Raw genomic sequence first — 19,604 nt, forward strand, 5'->3', positions numbered from 1 at the left:
GGTAGCTCTGATTTGAAAAATACTTTTTGATATTGGTGGAGCAAAGATTGCAGCAAATTAGTATGTCAGCATATTTTTAGTTGCATCATCTGTCTAGGGATTTATATATAACTAGTTATTTGCACATCTTGATTGTAAACAGCAACATGTTTTGTTGTTGCCGCATTTTGCTTGCAGCCGTTGTCCTGCCATATAGGTGCACTGAATGATGCAAAAGAAGGAACAAGTCAGCATTTTGGAGTAAATGTTGCCCATCCATTCTGAAACATGGTGTCTGTACATTCAGTTCTCGTCTGGCTGACGGGTTAGTCAGCTGGCAGAGTTTCCACCCTGTTCTTTATTTTAAATTGCATTTCAAGTGCCTGTTTTACTGCAGTAACTTTCCTTTTAGGGGTGCAAAGCAAAGGAAGTTGGTGCTTTGTTTCCATACCCTAAAAGATGTCTGCAAATATGTGATTATCCACAGAACTTTGAAACTCTGGTTATGCAATCAATTATTTAATTCCACCTTCTTCCCCATCCCAGTTACGAAGTTCTAAAAGTGTATTATTCCTGCCTCTGAGCTTCATAGAAAGAGTATAGACAGAGAATAAAAACTTTTTTCTATGGTATAAAAGCCCCTTTAATGTTTTCCCCCCCTTTCTTATTTGCCTCTTCAGGACTATAACTGGAACAACTATCAATCTAAAGCAGTCAGTACTGTTCCTGAAATCGAGTGGCAGGGTTCAGTGTAGGGTGACTTTTTGTTCAATTAACCCTATCAGTGTCCTTTGAAGACACCATTCTTAAAAAAAAAAAAAATAAAAAATAAAATAAAACAATATTTAATTATTTTAAGGATAACCCCACAGTAACCTGTGCTCATGGTTGTGCTCTCCTTTGGTAGGCATCATTCCTTCCTCTAACTAATTTTAAAAGTTTCATTGTTAGCTTTACAATCACGTCACCTCCCTTAAATACATATATGCATAATTTTGATTTTCAAGTCTGAGTTACTCCCATCAGTAAAAAGGTGAGATTCATTGAGATCATCTTGAGTAACCTCATTGTGCATTAATTAGAAGCCCCATGCCTTCACCCCAAGAAATGCATGTTTAAACGACTCATTTATTTATTTTAAGGTAATGTTTCCTCACATGTTACACTGTCTGAAATACAGGCTCTGCACTGGTCAGTTAACTTGGCAGTGTAGCGGTCTTCTAATTTTGTAACAGGTGGGCTCCTTTGTTGGATTCATTTTCAAATATTTCATAGGTACGTGGCTACAGCAACATGGCAAATGTATTCTGAGGTCAGGCCACTACCATGTAAACTCTGTGTTGGGTACCTTTGTGTAAAAGAGAAATGTAAATAAATCTTGCTACTCAGTCCACAGTTGCAACACCGCCCCCCTTCCCCTCGGTACTGTGAAATAATTTCCATTTTTACTAATATTGCAAAGCCAACAAGAAGAAAAATTAAAAGCTACAATTAAGGCTTTCAATTTAGGGGGTTAATTTTTTTTTTTTTAAATCAAGCCCACTGAGTCAGTTCACCTTTTCCAGAGTCTCTTCAAATGCTGAATCAATGGGGTTGGAGATTCCTACCTCCTGTGTGCTATTCTTGCTGACCTGGATCTCTGTGCCATCTTTTGTTGAAACTGATGAGTTGCGTGAAACTGGCAAGGGGATGCAATGCAGACATACATTTGTTTTATTAAATTTGGAGGTGTGGATTGTAGGGAAAAGATAAAACCTAAAAAAAAAGAAAAAAAAAAAAGACTAGTGAGCCTGGAGTGAAAAGAACACCAGTAGATGGGTATTGGCAAGTATTTCCCAGTTTAAACGGAACCAGAATATCTGCTAGCTTGCGATACTGAGTTAGGGTTGCCACAGGCACTCAGTATGAAGCCAAATATTTAAGACTTCTGGCTTTCCATGGGTAAAAAGACTGCCCAAATGAATTGCTGTCTAAATGGGGATTTCTCCCTTCCCTAGTCTCTACCCAAATCTCTACCATTTTTTTATTTCTGCTGCTACTCGTTGCAAATTAGAAGGTGAAGTAAGATGAGCCCAGGGAGTGGGCAGACTGTGAGCAACGGGAATAAGGCTTTACATGAAACCATGGATTTGCTGAAAAATAACTTTTTTCCTACCAAAATAACAGACAAAGAGCAACATGCCTTAAAATAAGGTATATTTATATTGTACGTTGACCTTCTAATAGCACCTTCTCATAGACTTTAAGGTCAGAAGGGGCCATTATAATTATGTAGTCTGTCCTCATGCACATTGCAGGCCACAGAACCTCACCCATCCACTTCTGTAATAGACCTGTAACCTCTGGCTGAGTTACTGACATCCTCAAATCATGATTTAAAGATTTAGCATTACAGAGAATACACCATTTACACTAGTTTAAACCTGCAAGTGACCCTTGTTCAATGCTGCATGCATGGATGTTGGGGTTCTTTATAAATATTAATGAATTAACCCTCAATACCCTTCCTAGAGAAGGAAATACTATCGACTCTATTTTATGGATCAGAGAATTGAGTGACAGAGAGACGTTAAGTGTACAGGCGATCCATGGCACACACTGGAATGGAGACCAAATCTCCTAGTTCTCTTCTTTAGCCACAAGTCTGTCTTTAACTTGATAAAGTATAGTGGACCTTTAAGAAATTATATTTTAAAAAAAAATTGGCCTCTCCATATCGCCACTTGTGGGATGTCTCCTCCTGCAGTGCTGCTAAGCTTCAGTTTTCCAGGAAAGCAGAGCCCTTCGGGATTGCAGCAATATCACTTCATGGCACTGAATGGGCAGAGCTGAGGTTATATGAGGCCATACACTCCACTACTTTATCTTCTTCCTTTCCATGGCGGGCTTTGCCATTGCCTGGAAAATGGTGCGTGTGGTGTAGGGTTTTTTGCCCCAAACTCTCCTGTTGATTTCCTGTTACAGTTCAAACTCTTAATAGTTTAGCTACATTTTAGAACAGTAATTGTAGGTAGTCACAGTTCACATTCCTGGTCCACCTCTTGTTTTTGGTTTTCGACAGCCCAGCCCAGCCAAAAGATAACAAATACTAGGTTCAAATTGCATATTTCATGCCCCTCCATCTCTCTGGATGCACATACAGCTGCCTCCTGTGCCCTGGGGAAAGCTATTGGTTAGTGGTGGTTCAGCCTGGTGGTCCAGTTTCAGCACAAAAGTACAAGCACACTTGACTCCAAGCCTTCCTCTTGAGGGAGGCCTGTGAGCCAGGAAGTCACTAGATCCATCCTTTGTTCGGGGTCATTTTCCTGTCTGGGAAGTGAGGGGATAGAGAGCAGAAGTCATCAGTGCCAGAACTACTACCTATCTTGGGTACCAGTTAAAAGAAAAACGCACGGCCACTTCCAGAATGGAAGTGCACTGGAATGGGAACCAGGCTCCTGTCAATCTGATGATGCTGAGGTGCCAGAAACTTAGATGGTGCCACTTTCCAGATAGGAATTAGCTGGTATGATTTCCTTGGGGCCACGTTTGTCTGTACATGGGAAGCCTTCAGCTAATTGGTGTCAAACTCTCCTTGGATCTAGCATCTTGTTGATACTCAGCATTCATGAGTACTCAGTTCTGCTTTTCTGTCTCTCAAGCATAAGGGTAAGAGGATGCTGAGTTTGATTGGTTCCTTGCACTGGGGGACTTGGTGTTATCAGAAAGGAGGAAGGATAAATGTTGCTGTGGTTACCTGGCATGGATGGGCAGATCAGAGGTCTTGGTTCTCGCTTACTTGGTGCCAAACTTGCCTCCAGCTCTTCCTGTAATACCAGACTCATAGACTTTAAGGTCAGAATGGAGCTTTGTGATCATCTAGTCTGACTTCCTCATATTGCATGCCCCAGAACCTCACCCACTCCTGAAATAGACACCTAACCTCTGGCTGAGTTACTGAAGTCTTCAAATCATGGTTTAAGACTTCAAGTTACAGAGAATCCACCATTTACACTAGTTTCAACCTGCAAGTGATCTGTGCCCCATGCTGCAGAGGAAGGAGCCCTCCCTCCCCCTGAGGTGGGGGAGGATCTCTCCCAATCTGATCCATGGCAAAATTCCTTCCCGACTCCAAATATGGGTGATCAGGTAGACTCTGACCATGTGGGTAAGACCCACCAGGCAGATACCTGGGAAAGAATTCTCTGTAGTAACTGAAACCTCCCCATCTAGTCTCCTGTCTCCAGCAGTTGAGGATTTTTGTTCCTGGCAGTTGCCGATGGACCACATGCCATTGTAGGCATCCCATCATCCCCTCCATAAACTTACCAAACTCGGTCTCAAAAGCCAGTTAGGTTTTTTTCACCCACTGCTCCCCTTGGAAGGCTCTTCCAGAACTTGGCTCCTCTGATGGTTAGAAACCCTCTGATGTATTTATAGAGAGCAATCCTATCTCCCCTAAGCCTTCTTTTGATTAGGCTAAACAAGCCAAGCTCTTTGAGTCTCCTTCGTAAGGTAGGTTTTCCATTCCTTGGATCATCCTAGTAGTCCTCCTCTGCATCGGTACCAGTTTGAATGAATCTTTCTTGAACATGGGAGATCAGAATTGCACACAGTATTCCAGATGAAATCTCACCAGTACCTTGTGTAATGGTACTAACACTTCCCTGTCTCTACTGAAAATACCTTGCCTGATGCATCCTAGGACTGCATTAGCCTTTTTCACAGCTGCATCACAGTGACAGCTCATAGTTATCCTGTGACCAATGAATACAGCCAGATTTTCTCCTCCTCTGTCACTTCCAACTGGTGTGTCCCCAGTTTAGAGCAAAAATTCTTGTTGTTAATCCTAAATATATGACTTTGCACTATTAAATTTCATCCCATTTCTATTACTTTAGTTTTCAAAGTCATCCAGATCATCTTGTATGATATTCCGGTCCGCCTCAGTATTGGCTATTTACCAATGTCATCTGCAAATTTCATTAGTGCACTCTCACTTTTTGTGCCGAGGTCAGTAATACAACTGTTAAATAAAATTGTTCACAAGACTAATCTGAGGCACTCCACTAGTAACCTCCCTCCAGCCTGACCGTTCTTTTTTCAGTATGACTCATTGTAGTTACCCCTTTATTAATCAGTTTCTTATCCACCTTTCAGTTCTCATATTAATCCCCATCTTCTCCGATTTAACTAATACTTTCCAATGTGGAACTGTATCAAATGCCTTGCTGAAATCCAGGTAAATTAGATCTACTGCATTTCTGGCTGGTGAATCTTGCCCATATGCTCAGGGTTCAGCTGATTGCCATATTTGGGGTTGGGAAGGAATTTTCCTCCAGGGCAGGTTGGAAGAGGCCCTGGAGGTTTTTTTTGCCTTCCTCTGTAGCATGGGGCACTGGTCACTTGCGGGAGGATTCTCTGCTCCTTGAAGTCTTTAAACCATGATTTGAGGACTTCAATAAGCTCAGACATAGGTGAGAGGTTTATTGCAGGAGTGGGTGGGTGAGATTCTGTGGCCTGCTTTGTGCAGAAGGTCAGACTAGATGATCATAATGGTCCCTTCTGACCTTAATATCTATGTATCTATCTATGTATTTCCTTTGTCTAGAAAAATTCTCAAAAAAGGATTTCAGGCTGGTGTGGCACGATCTACCTTTTATAAAACCATGTTGTATTTTATCCCAGTTACCATTCACCTCTATGTCCTTTACTTTCTCTTTCAAAATTTGTTCCAAGACCTAGCATACAATTGAGGTCAAATGAACAGGCCTGTAGTTTCCTGGGTCACTTTTTTCCCTTTCTTAAAACTATATTAGCAATCCTCCAGTCATAGGGTACGATCCCCAAGTTTACAGAATCATTAAAAATCCTTGCTATTGGGCTTGCAATTTCATGTGCCAGTTCCTTTAATATTCTTGTATAGAGATTATCCAGGCACCCCAATTTAGTCCCATTAAGTTTTTTGAGTTTGACTTTCACCTCGAATTTGGTAATTTCTATCTCCATAGCCTTGTTGTCATTAGCCATCCTGCCACTGCCCATTAGTCTCATTAAAAGCTGAAGCAAAATATTTGTTTAGGTGGTCCTTAGAACTCTGTCAAGCTCTCCATCTCTGGTGATGGTGTGGCTCTCTCCAGGCTGACTCACTTCTGTCATTCACTAAGTTCCAGTTTTGCACTGGCATGATCCAGTGGTGGTTCTCCTTTGGATCTGAAGGACGTAACTCTTGATTCGGACTCTCTGTCCCAGGTGCTGTCAGGATCGGCTTCTGCACCATCCAGGGTGGCATTAGAGACTTACCTGGGTAGCTGTTGTGACAAAGGGAATTGTAGCTTCTAGGCGGTGTTCACGAAGGGTTTTGCCATGGTGGCAGCATTCCTCGGGCATCAGGGAATATGTGTGTATGCGTACTTGGACAATTAGCTGATTTATGCTTGCACTTGTCAAGACTTAGAGGGAATCCCTGGGCTACTACTTAGGTCGAAGATAGCCAGAAGAAAATTTTTACTGATACCCTTGCATCTGAGTTCTTCCGCTGAAGGCTTTTTCAACACTTGCCACGTGAATTTTTTTGGATCTTATGGGCTGGCAGTAAATTGTGCTCTGAACATAGGAGACATGAAGGCATCTTCACTGTTGTCTTTGTTGGGGACTAAAGGACAGTGTACTGACAGGAGTCTTCGCCATCAGAAACCATCCTAGGTGTCTCCATTCTAGGTTGAGTACTCACAAGTGAGAACGTGGTGGCTGGAATCGATAAGAAGCCAAATTCCCTATCAAGTTCTAGAGCTGTGGGCCCTATGACAGGCTTTCATATCTGCTTCCTCTTTATTCAGAGACCACATAGTTCAAATGATGATTCATGACACAACAGCAGTACTCTCTTAACAAACGGGGTTGGGAGTTTTCTGATATTCATTGTGTTGGGAGGAGATTGGTCCTCTGACACTTGTCTGACTCATTGGACTCGTCCTGTGGCTCTTCCGCCTTGCTGGCAAAGAAAGCAGATCCTTGGGCAAGTTAAGTTGCAGACTACATGAGCAGAGCAGTCTGTGAAGCAGTTGGATCATCTTGTCCAGGAGATGAGGATGTCTTTCCATAGATCTCTCTGAAGGAAGCAGAAGTACAGTGTCTTCTGTTTTGCTCCAGAGGAAAGATGGAGAGAAACCTGATGACAAATTTGCTTCTGTTGGACTAGAGCATAGATCTGATCAATAGTTTCCCACTGATTTCATTACTTACTTTGGTGATTAGACAGGACAAGGTGCCTCGTTCATTCTTGTCATTCCAGGTTGGGCTGGATGAGAGTAATACTTGGAACTCCTGGCACTCACGACTACCATCACTAGATAGTCTCAGTTCTAACCCATTCTACTCCTCAATCTGCAGTGTTTTCACATCATGGCTTGGCTCCTGAGACACTGACTATTTATGATCTAGCATGTTCTGCAAGAGTATGGATTGTCTTGCTGCAACCCAAGAAAAGCTTTCATACTCAAGTGTTGTTTCCCCCAGATGGAAACAGTTTTCTCTGTGGGCAGCAAATACCAGTCTCCATTTTCTGCGTTTGTTTAATTGATTTTGAACTGCATGTTATTCCCAAGATATCTTGTCTCAGGCTGTCCTTGTCCTCAATCAAAGAGCACTTACCTGCGTTACTAGCAAATGACAACTGTAAAATTGTCAGCCATCCGACTGTTGCAAAATCCCTCAAAGCACTGTTTAATATCTCCACCAGTCAGAGAACCTGTCGCATGTAAGATCTCATTGGGACTGAGACACAGTTAATGGTGGCACCTTTTGAATGCTCTGTCTTCTGCCTCTCTCACAACAGCATTTTTAATCAGTTAGATCTGCAAGAAATGTGAGTTGCAGGCTTTGGGGGCTGTTCTCTTCCTCTGCAACCACATTCGTGGTCTTCCACAGAGGAAAAAGTTCCATCCAAATTTTTTACCTAAAGTAGCATCTAGTGTTCCACTTAAAGCAGACCACTAATCTCCCCAAACTACCTTCTCACCAGTGGGAAACTAGCCTACCTATCCTAGATATTCAGAGGAATTTTGAGTTTTGATTTTGGATTGTCCTAAGGTATTTGGGAAATCAGTTTATACCTAACCAGATTAGGTGATGCATTGAAACATTATGCATTTTCTATGGTATCAGTATCTCAGCTTGTTAGAGCTCACTCTGCCAGGGCCAAGCTGGCATTGAGAGCCTGCCTTCATAACATTATCATTGTAGAAATCTGTCGGCCTTCTATCTGAAGCTCTTTTCTCATGTTTACTCAGCACTATTCTCTTGACTGGGCATCTGTAGTGGTTTGGTTTGGGAGAGCAGTTTTGTAATCTTTGTTTAATTAAAAATGCTCATGTCTCCTTCTTGGGAGGTGTCACGCTCGCTAGACCCTACAAATGGGAACAAGGAGAGGTCACCTCAAAGAAATTATAGTTTTGTTTTTTGAGAGCATTGCTTCTGCGTTTTCATGCTTCCCTGCGTCTTCCCTCTTAACCCTGGAGTTCTGCTCTCTGAAGGACGTTGGCAAGGAACTGAGGTGGTTAGAGACCGTGTGGCCTCTTGTGACCTCCTCTCTGAGCTTTTGGAGTTGAGGAGTGGTGGCGAGGACACAGGAAGCACTGCTTTCCTAGATTTCAGAGTAGCAGCCTGTATCTGCTCTGTATCTGGAGTTCTCCTTTTCTTTTTGCTTTCCTAGAGTTTCTAAAGATTTGCAGTGCTGAGAGAGAGCACATTTCCCGAACTGGGAATATGCAGAGACAACTCTTTCAAAGAACTGCAGTTACTGGCTGGTAAGCTTTCTTTCCCCCAGTGCTTGCATGCAACTCATTATCATTAAGAGAATTTATGCACTTTCATTAAGAGGAGAACAAAGCCTTTAGACCCACAAAAAGAAAAGCAGTACTTGTGTATTTGTTAGTCTCTAAGGTGCCACAAGTACTGCTTTTCTTTTTGTGAATACAGACTAACACGGCTACTACTCTGAAACCTTTATACCCACAGTTATTCTTCCTGACTATGAAATGTCTCTGAGATTTTAAAAGGTTGGGCCAACTTAAGGTACTTTCGGGGATAGTCATATTAGCCAGTGAACCTGGTACATCAGACAAGTCATTTATCTTTGACGTTATTTCTCTAAATCTTTAACGAAGTGTAGATTCTTCTCTAAAGCTTGGACACATTTTCATTGCAGTTTGTTTTTCTGAACTGTTTTTAAGTCAAAGTATACAGCACACGTGGTAGTAATAGTGTTTGGAGATCTTTTTTTGACACAATGCTGCCACTAGCTGGCTCTTCTATGGCATTACATGTGTTTTTTTTAACCAGAGGCTTAAAGAACAGTGTTTAATTGCAAATTCTGCATGTTTTTGATTAAATAAGAATAATAGATATTGTTATAACAGGCTAAAGGGGACTGGAGGGACAGCAAGAACTTTCTGACTAAACAATCCATAAATATTTTTAATCTAAATTTAAATATTTTGAGGGTGGTCTTAGAACTGGAAGGAAAATTGCAATGTAAAAAATAAACATTCTGTGCTTGCAGTTGCCTCATTCTGAAGGAATGTTAATTTCCCTTTAGGCCTTCCTCTGTTTTCCTAAGTGTTCTGGAGTAGCAGCAAGAATTGGCTATTGAGGGATTTAGAGACACATAGAAGCAAAGATTCTATACATGTCATAATTTTCTTTATCTACAAATTATTCTCTTGGTGAGAAGTATTTACATTTTAACTTCTGGTTGAGAAGTTGGTAACTGTGGGTTATATTCATAAACTTGATGATCAAAGCAATGTCTCATTGGGAAGGCTTGTGGGAAGTCTGCTGTCTAAAAATGGCCCCATTGAGTTTCTATTCTTTTTGCTGCTAAGAAGGAGTTGATTGTAGCTCCTCTGTATCTGGCTAACATTACTTTGGATTTGTTGGAAGTTGATGGGTAAGAAGATTGCTTGAGTGCAGTGAGACCCTAAGGATGCTGCGGACTCCCCACTTCCAGGGTTGGTGTTGGCTGGTCAAGCAAGTGCACCTACCGTTGCAAGGAAATGGATGTCACTTGTTCTCTTTAGTCTTATTAAGGATGAAGGTCTCCTATGCCACAAGTACCACTGCCCTTGGGGTTTGTTACATTATGTGAATATTTTTCTACTTTTGATTCTCCTGACCTCAGATTTTGTTCAGTGGTACTTAAGTTCTGTGCTTTGGAAGATGCGTGTGGCAGCCATTATCTCAATTTCTTTTCAGTAATGCCTTAGACCTTCTCTTTCAGAGCAAGCGGGACCATCTCCTTATGAATGTCAAATGGTACTATCGCCAGTCTGAAGTCCCAGATTCAGTCTATCAGCATTTGGTTCAGGATCGACACAACGAGAATGGTAAGTCATCCTCTGTAGGGTCAACCTTAACTTGCTTTTACATGGTCATTTACTGGGGTCAAGGGGTGCTTACCAGTCTCTGGAAAACAAGATAAATGTTTTTGCATAGGGATGTGAGATAAGAATTGTCAGTGTGAGCCAGACATTAGAATGCAGATGATGAGGTCCTTTAATATCTATGCCCGGGTTCATTTTAGCAGCATATGGACCCAAACCATAGATATTATCTGCTGCATCTCAGTTATGATGATTTACTGTACTGTATATATTTAATGTTGTACTTGGAGACAGCAGATGGGTAAAGTTATTGGCATCCCTTGAGGTTTTTTTTTGGACTATACAAATAATTCTCATTTATGCGATCAAGTTGCGTTAAGGATAAATCATGTAGCCCCTTTTACTCTTGGATGCCTCTGACATACGTATTAGATCTAAGTTTTTGCCGAAGAATGATTATTTAGCCTTATCCTAATGTGTATTAGTACTCACTTTCACATAGTACAACAGTTAGTGTTTCATTGGAAGCATTTCTAACTGATTCTTCCACCCACCGTTTTTTGGACTAAATAGAAATGGCCATACTGGGTCAGACCAATGGTCCATCTCGCCCAGTGTCCTGTCTTCTGACAGCGGCTAGTGCCAGATGCTTCAGAGGGAATGAACAGAGCAGGGCAATTGTCGAGTGATCCATCCTCTGATGTCCCATCCCAGCTGCAAAATAATAAACTGTTGATCTTCTTAATAGTGGCAGAGACAGGAATTCTTAAACCTTCCAGGATCATTTTTGCCTGGGCTTCAAGAGAGCCATAAAACTTGATTCAACTCTTCCTGGCTGGAAATTTCCTTGGGGCAGCCTCAAAAACGCTTAAAACCTTTGGAGGTAAATTGTGATCTCCAAAAATAAATAAATAAATAAACATCATGCTTTAAAAATGGAACACTGCCACTCATATTTAAGTATCCGAATAGATTGGCATACAGTGGTATAAATCTATGTATATTTTCTCTTTAATGGTGGTGTTAGGAGGGTCATTTTTGTATGTGCTGTAGTAAAATCTGCATGAGTCTAATGATTCACTCACACTGGTTCAGTTTAAATTTTTAACCCTGGAAATACGGGCACAAGGCCAAAGCCCACATTTTTCATAGCTTTGTGCCTTCTATTAAGTAGCATAATCTGTGCGTATAAAAACAATTATGTTCTTAAGTAGGGATTATTAAAGGCATCATTGATGACTCCATTGTCAAGGTTTGCATTTTGGATTTTAACTTCCTATTTTAAATCATGAAAACAAATGTTCTTCACAGCCAAAATGACACCAGTGACTTCCAGTGCACAGATATTGATCAAAATGATGATGTATAAAATTTTAGAAAACTCCGGCATGTAAAACTATGTAGAACAGACTGTCTAAAAGACAGAGTGGGGGGGGGGGGAAGGTTGCAGAAGAAAGTGCTTGCTCTGTAGAGCTCTTTAGACAAGGCACTTTCTCCTGCTGTGCCCAAAAGAGCTGTTCCCTTTCTGCACACTTCTTAAGGGGTACAAAGGGAAAGCTCCTGTCAGCAGCCCTTGTATAAAATTGGGCTAATAGTATTTCCATACCAAATGGGGAGCACGGATCCATTCATATTTATGAGCTGCTCAATATTATTTTAGTGGGTGCCACAGAAAACCCTATTTTAAAATTATCTTTTCAATGTTGCTGTAATCTTAACATCTCAATGACTGTGTGTGTTCCAAGAAAGTATTAACCTCAGGCTTCAACTACAAAGTGCCTGTGAAACCGCAGAGGTAGCTGTTTTGGGACTCTGCAGCTAATGTCTTTTTCTCTTTTCACAGACTCTGGACGAGAACTTGTTATTACAGATCCAGTGATCAAGAATAGAGAGCTCTTCATTTCAGATTATGTTGACACTTATCATGCTGCTGCCCTTAGGTAAGTGACAGAGGACCTGGTGCAGCATCCTACAGCAGGCTTGGCAGGGAAGGAAAAATAGCACTGAAAATCTTAGAATAGAGGAGGAGAGCTGTCTTTTGTCCTTTTCTGTTTGGGGAGCATTAGCATACTGCTCAGGCTCCTTCTCACCACATGCAATAATTAACTTGTGTTATCTGTTCTAATTTGAAAAGAAGCTGTGATTCTAAAATCTCATTTTAATCTCAGCTCATCAATGGTGTTCAGAAGATATTGTTTCCCATCATTGCAAATTTAGATTATTGCTAGTTATTGCAGAAATGGTACCCTCCCTTCCTCTCTGTTTCATTTCACCATTAACAATAACCTCCCTTTGCAAAATGACTGTTAGTGCAGCCGTGATAAATTGCATTAAAGACTTTTGCTCTGAGGCACAAATCATTGTAGCTCAGTTGAGAGCTCCATTAAAAGCTAGCTGTATAAACAGAGGTGGTAACGGACCCCTGTATTGTTCTCTGTTATCTGCCCTTCCCCAGGGGTTGCTGCTCTCTTTGCCCAGTTAGTTTTTAACTTAAGTGGCTAACCTTTGACCATGCAAAGGGGGAGACACCATTACTTACAAATGTTTTCTGATAGAAATACTAAGGCATTATTTTTACTGGCATCCTTTGAGTTTTCAGCTTGCTGAAGAGTGCATGGATATTGTCAAAATGTGAACTGAATAATCTCCCTGATAATAATGCTCAGATGGTGTTTCAGTGAAACCATCTGGAGACGTTTTCTTTGTTCAGAGCCACTTCTCTGAAGCCCTTTACTTCAAGGCAAATTAGCTGCAACTTGTGCCGTAGGGGAGGTGAAAAAAATCTTTTATTTGACTTATTACAGGATTTTAGATAAACTAAGAAAATTCCGGTGGTGTGCTGTAATCTTCCTGAAACTCCAAAGTGGTTTTTCTGTCTCAAGGAAGATAGCTTTCCCATATTAAATTGACATACTTGGAGAGAATAGCTAACTAATGTGAGGCTGGCTGGATTGTTGAAACCAGGCTTGTAAATTTAATTGTCATCTTCGACATTGAGAAACTGAAACATGTGTATGGAATTTTCCCTGAGAGTATTGTAGACTCTTTCGTGTTCTCATTCTCTTCCCCCTTTATTTAAAAATAAATAAAATAAAACCCAGAACAAATTGGAGGCAACATGAAACACAAAAAGTTCATAGATTAATTTGAGACAAAAAACTGATATACCATAAGTCAGATTCAGAAAATACTCACCATGATAATATTTTAAATGACTCTTTAGACTACACTTCTTGTTGGTTTATGGTTTTATTTTCATTATGGCTTACCTCTTCCATTTGTGGCAGTCCTTATATGAATGTTTATCAGTTGTATTCTAAAACTACCCCTTTTGAAAAATGAAGCAGAGCTTCTAGTTACATTTCTAAATGTTAGGTTTCAGAGTAGCAGCTGTGTTAATCTGTATCTGCAAAAAGAAAAGGCGTACTTGTGGCACCTTAGAGACTAACAAATTTATTTGAGCATAAGCTTTCGTGAGCCACTGAATGAATCTGATGAAGTGAGCTGTAGCTCACGAAAGCTTATGCTCAAATAAATTTGTTAGTCTCCAAGGTGCCACAAGTACTCCTTTTCTTATTTCTAAATGTTGACACTCAGACACACATTTGTTTGCATAGCAAAGAACTGAGTGCATCCTTTCCACTCATTCTCCTCTAGCTAGTAGCATTTATTATGTGCCAGTAATTTTCACAACTGCCTACAAGACACAAATATAAGGAGTGTCACTTCCCTGATGATCTGACCACCTAAATGACAAAATAGAGAAGACTAGATGCATTGGGAAGTCCAGAAAAAAAATGAATTTTAAATTTAATTTAATAAATTAGAACATTATCATGCCCTCCATGCAGCTGTCCGTCCATGACTACACGGAAAGCTGATGACAGAATAGGAAATATAATCAAGTATCCCAGCTCCCACTCCACTGCTCTGATCAGTAGAAAACTTTAATTGGAAAGGGCTTATGGAACACTCTGCAAGTGTATAATAAACACAATTGTCTTTCACTTCAGTAGCAATACTTAATATTACCTGCATAAAATTCCATAATCAAAACATTGTATTGTTTTTATGTGTCTGGATAAGTGCATATTCTTGATTTTATTTATTATTTACTGTACCAGGTGAATTGTCTTTGGGCATTATTCAAAGGAAAGTTTAGAAAAATTTGATCTGCCTTAAAATTATCTGATCAAAATTTCCTGTGAAAGATAAAAACAAATACCACCAATTTTTAATTCCCTATCTCTTCTTTCAAGAAATTTAGATAAAATGAGCAGTGAGGAGGATTGTCAATGCTTCAAGAAGGCTACATGTTTGATTTAAACTGCGGAGGATTTTAACATTGCACTGCAGTCTGACGATAGCTGACCAAGAAATAAATGTTTGTTTTCCCCCTGTCTGCAGAAGCTAAGAATTAGGCAATCCTGGGGTCTGAATATGCAACTCCTCCTCACATGAGTAGTCCTGTTGACTTCTCAGAAAACATTCATGCGAGTAAAATTGCAGGACTGGTCCCCTAGTCATTTTTGTGTTTGCAGTTGCCTATGTGGGTAAAGAGCTTGATGAAGAAAAAAATTGCCATTCTTAGCCACTTTCGGTTGATGGAACTTTCAGAAGAGCTTTGACCATGAAAGGATTGCAGAAGGAAACCAATTAGTGTGCCGATCAGTTTTCCGCTGCAGCCTTTCAAGTGTAAAACATTGCTACTGTCTCTACAGAGACCAAAAATAGGCAAAAGAGCCCAGAATCCTGTAGGTAAAATAGCACTCGCCAACCTCAGAGCTTTTATGAGGCTTAGTTAATGTTTGTGAAGAGCTTTGAGATCCTTGGATGAAATTAAATGCAGACTATTATTGTTACTAGTGATGGTCCATCTAGAGGAATGAATGGTCAGTGACTCACAAATGGAAGGAAAGGCTTGCTTCTGTTCTTTTAACGTTAAAGACATTTACACTGCTGAAAAGAAAGGTAGTCTTGTGGTTCACTAGTCTCGGTAGTCTCCACTTGCACGTAAAATACAACTGCAAACATCTACCCACAAATAACTGTAATAAGTGTAAGTCTCTCTAGTTGATCAGCCATTTCCCTCTGATGCCCTCTTCTGAGCTGTTTAATTTACTTCACTGCTGTAAATTGCTGTGCAGTGTTTTACAGAATGTTTAAAGCAGCTTCTGTGCACTAAACAGTTTAACAAATCCATGAGCAAGACAGTGGAGAATGAAACATTTTTCAGCTTAATTCCCTTTGTGGCTATCCTTAATGAGAACAAAAGATGAGTGCTGAGGCCATTCAAGGCCTCTGTGGCCGGATGGAACAAAACCTTTGTGAGGTGTTGTTCCTGATGATCAAGTGACTGTGTTGTTGCAACTTCTATTGTTTTATATTGTTTACAGTGCGATCTTGCTAAAAATACTTAGCCAATTAATTTGTTTTTGATCTGAAAAATTGTCAAAGCATACTTAGGAGGTTGTCTTGAAAATTTATTAGATGAAACACCAAGTTTACTCCCCAGTCTCATGAGGGTGGTGATTAAGACTGTCATTTTACTCACCCATTTAAAAAAAAATCACTCCTCTTAGTTAATGAATAGCAGAATTTGTACATCAGCTTTAAAGAGTTAATTATTAAAAAGAAAAAAGGGAGATTAAAACGAGGGGCTGGAGCAGGGATGTTCAACGTTTTAAACATTGCAGTTTGGGGCAGGTTTGGTGTTTAAAGGTATAGCCTATTCATTTGTGACTGCCCTGGAGAGGGTCCTGACTGAATAAGATTAATAAATGTTTCTCATTGAAGTTAATGGGAGAATTTGCCTGGAAGTTACTGATAGTAGGGTTGGATCTTGCATTATTATGAAGTTTGGGCATCTGCAAGAGCATAATGCATCCCTTGACTGATTTCCAAATTGGAGTGGTGCTTATCTAAATGAATGTTGTCCAGCATGGGATTCTAATATCATTTGCTCTCTTCCTTTCAGAGGGAAGTGTAATATCTCCCATTTCTCTGACATATTTGCTGCTAGAGAGTTTAAAGCCCGAGTGGATTCATTTTTCTACATATTGGGCTACAATCCAGAGACAAGGTAAGTGAGTCACCCTGGCTAACGGAAAGTGGTTTTTTTTTTTTTTTAAACCAGAGATTGGTTTGTTGTAAGAATATGCCAGCTGCTACAAAAAGGAAAAGAATTAAAGCCTGTGATTCAAGTGTGATGTACATAGAGAAGGGAAAAGGGTGAATCATGTATGTGTGCAGATGGTGATGCATATAAAATGCAAAAAACAATTTATAATCAATAATTCTGATACCAGCAGTGGCCTGTTATGCCCATTGGAAGTGCTACTGAAGGTTGTGGTTGTGGTGTTGCTTGGGGAGAGAGAGTAGCAGAGTGGAGAGAGCTGTGATATTTGTGTTTAGCAAAGAAGCATGGAGAAAAGGTTGGAGGAAGGTGTTTATAGATGTTTATAGGTGTCCATGTATTAAGTAAAAACAAGAAACAGTGGATTACAAGGCTTCACAGCATGTGGTGACATTTTAAGAACATCCCTTTGTGGAGATATTGAACCTTAAAGCACATTCTTTGAACTTTGATTAAAATTGAGAGATGTGAGCATTAACAGGTGCTTGCAAGTCTCTCATTGAGAAAATGCACATTCCCGACAACACCCACAAGTTTTCCTATAAGTAGCGTTGCAACTGTATATTGTAAGGTCTCTTGCAAGTGTGGTAGTGCACGGGAGAGGTCATCACTGTGGATGTAAATAATTGACTGAATGGAGCTCTTCTGCACAATCCCTATCTCAGATCTACTTGCCAGAACAAATTAGAGGCCCAAAACAGAATTCATCCTGTTCAAAACAGGTGTACGTCGGGGAGAAGCTGCATTCAATGTTCTTACACCTTCAGCTCCCTGAACCTTTTCTCTGTGTGTCTCCAATCATCCCTACAGGGTGTCTTAAAACTGATATCAGTTGATACCTCCATCAGTTATTACAACCAAAACACAGTTACTATTTTATTTAACATAATTCAAATAGTGTTGTAAACATACACGGTGTTCTGCAGACATTGAGTAAGCATGTGCCCTTCCCTGCCCTGGAGAGAGAAAAATCTAGGGGCCTAGTCCTGTAAACACTTAGGGCTTGTCTTCACTACCGGGATAAATCAACCTAAGTTATGCTACTCCAGCTACATGAATAGCGTAACTGGAGTTGATGTAGCTTAGGTCGACTTACCCCGGTGTCTTCACTGTGCTGAGTCAACGGAAGATGCTCTGCCGTTGATTTATTGGATCTTCACTAGGCCTGCTAAGTCGATACCCGCTGCATTGATTGCAGAAGCATCAATCTCCCTGGTAGTGAAGAGGAGCCCTTAGTTTTAGGAGTAGTAACTCACAGCAGTGACTAGTAACCACTATGCCCTGATGAAGGATATGCTTTTTTCGTACTACATAATTAACTTGTGGAACTCATTGTCACAAGATTTTATTGAAGGCAAGTGGGATTTAAATAGGGATTAGACATTTATGTGGATAATAATTACACATCCATTGTTATAGTAGATTAAAAGTTTATAAGAATATAAATCTTCATGTTTCAGGGCATAAGTTGAAATGGAAAGAGACTCCCCATGTGAGCAGATTATTGCATAATTGTCTGTTTTGAGGTTTCCTGTAGCTTTCTCTGAATCCTCTGGCACTGGCCACTCATCTGAAATAGGTTTCCTGTAGCTTTCTCTGAATCCTCTGTCACTGGCCACTCATCTGAAATGGTTTAGCATTTCGTAAACACATAGGGAATGTTTGCAGCATTAGGTCCTAAGATATTCATTGTATCCAATCTGCAGTGTTGAGCACTGGAAAAAGACATGAAATCTCATCATGTTTACAGAAACCTTCTAATATGCTATATGTGAAAGTACAGAGAGCTTGTGTGTGTGTTTCATTTCAGCACAATGATACGGCAAGGAATGTGTTGTCAGGGTACACCTTGGTGGATGACATTGAAGTGATGTTGACTTAAACATCAAACATTTCTCTCAATTTTCACCTCATCGCTTTTTCTTGTCAATTTAATTAATTATTTTTGGGGGTGGTGTAGGTAGTGAATTATTTCTATTCATATTTTGCATTTAATAGCCAATTGCTAGCTTTTCCTGAGAAATGCTTCTTATGTGACTCAAAGGGTATGTCTACACTACGAAATTAGGTTGATATTATAGAAGTCGATTTTTAGACATCGATTTTATACAGTCTTTCATAGAGTACTTGTTCTTTCATAGAATATCAGGGTTGGAAGGGACCTCAGGAGGTCATCTAGTCCAACCCCTGCTCAAAGCAGGACCAATCCCCAATTTTTACCCCAGATCCCCAAATGGCCCTGTCAAAGATGGAACTCACAACCCTGGGTTTAGCAGACCAATGCCCAAACCACTGAGCTATCCCTCAATTGCACATGTCCACACTAAGCGCATTAAGTCGGTGGAGTGCGTCCTCGCTACTGTGGCTAGCATTGACTTGCGGAGTGCTGCACTGTGGATAGCTATCCCACAGTTGCCGCAGTCTCCACTGCCCATTGGAATTCTGGGTTAAGCTCCCAATGCCTGATGGGGCAAAAGCATTGTCGCGGGTGGTTTTGAGTACATGTTGTCAGTTGCCCCTCCCTCCGTGAAAGCAACGGCAGATAATTGTTTCGCGCCTTTTTTCTGTGTGGACGCCATATTGCTTTCAGCCGATGGTGCAGTAGGACTGCTAACTGTCGTCCTCCACCGCTTCCAGTGCAGCTCTGCTCTCATGAATCCACCTCACAGGTCCTCTCATCACTCTCTATAAATATCTATTCTCGTGGCATCCGTCGTCAGCCACCGCTTCCACTGCAACTCTGCTCTCCTGCAGACGCCATACCACAGCAAGCATGGAGCCTGCTCAGATCACTGCGGCAGTTATGAGCATTGTAAACACCTCGCGCATTATGCTGCAGTAGGTGCAGAATCAGAACCTGCAAAAGCAGGTGAGGAGGTAATGGCAGCGCGGTGATGAGGACATGGACACAGACTTCTCTCAAAGTACTGGCCCCGGCAATTTGGACATCCTGGTGGCAATGCGCAGGCTCATGCCGTGGAACGCCGATTCTGGGCCCGGGAAACAAGCACAGACTGGTGATGGGACTTTGTGACTTGCTTTCTCTTGCCCTGAAGTGCAAGAATGCCAAGATGAGACTCGTGAACTGTGAGGGCTGCTGAGTGGCGATAGCCCTCTGGAAGCTTGTA

The 19,604-nt window shown here is 40.8% G+C and overlaps 1 protein-coding gene across 7 annotated transcripts in view; it reads left to right on the top strand.

Annotated features, from left to right (window-relative positions):
• Positions 1 to 19,604, top strand: part of RERE (arginine-glutamic acid dipeptide repeats) — a 417,871-nt gene that overhangs the window by 217,632 nt on the left and 180,635 nt on the right. For 6 of the 7 annotated variants that reach the window (XM_038376447.2, XM_043500009.1, XM_038376446.2 and 3 more), the window contains exons 4-6: positions 10,238 to 10,343; positions 12,184 to 12,280; positions 16,318 to 16,422. In XM_038376447.2, the coding sequence (XP_038232375.1) occupies positions 10,238 to 10,343; positions 12,184 to 12,280; positions 16,318 to 16,422 (308 nt within the window). Of the gene's footprint in view, positions 1 to 10,237; positions 10,344 to 10,935; positions 11,224 to 12,183; positions 12,281 to 16,317; positions 16,423 to 19,604 lie in introns of those variants that run through there. The other variant, XM_043500015.1, reaches the window with a different exon arrangement.

This window comes from Dermochelys coriacea, chromosome 18 (assembly GCF_009764565.3).
Source record: "Dermochelys coriacea isolate rDerCor1 chromosome 18, rDerCor1.pri.v4, whole genome shotgun sequence".
Taxonomy (NCBI): domain Eukaryota; kingdom Metazoa; phylum Chordata; order Testudines; family Dermochelyidae; genus Dermochelys; species Dermochelys coriacea.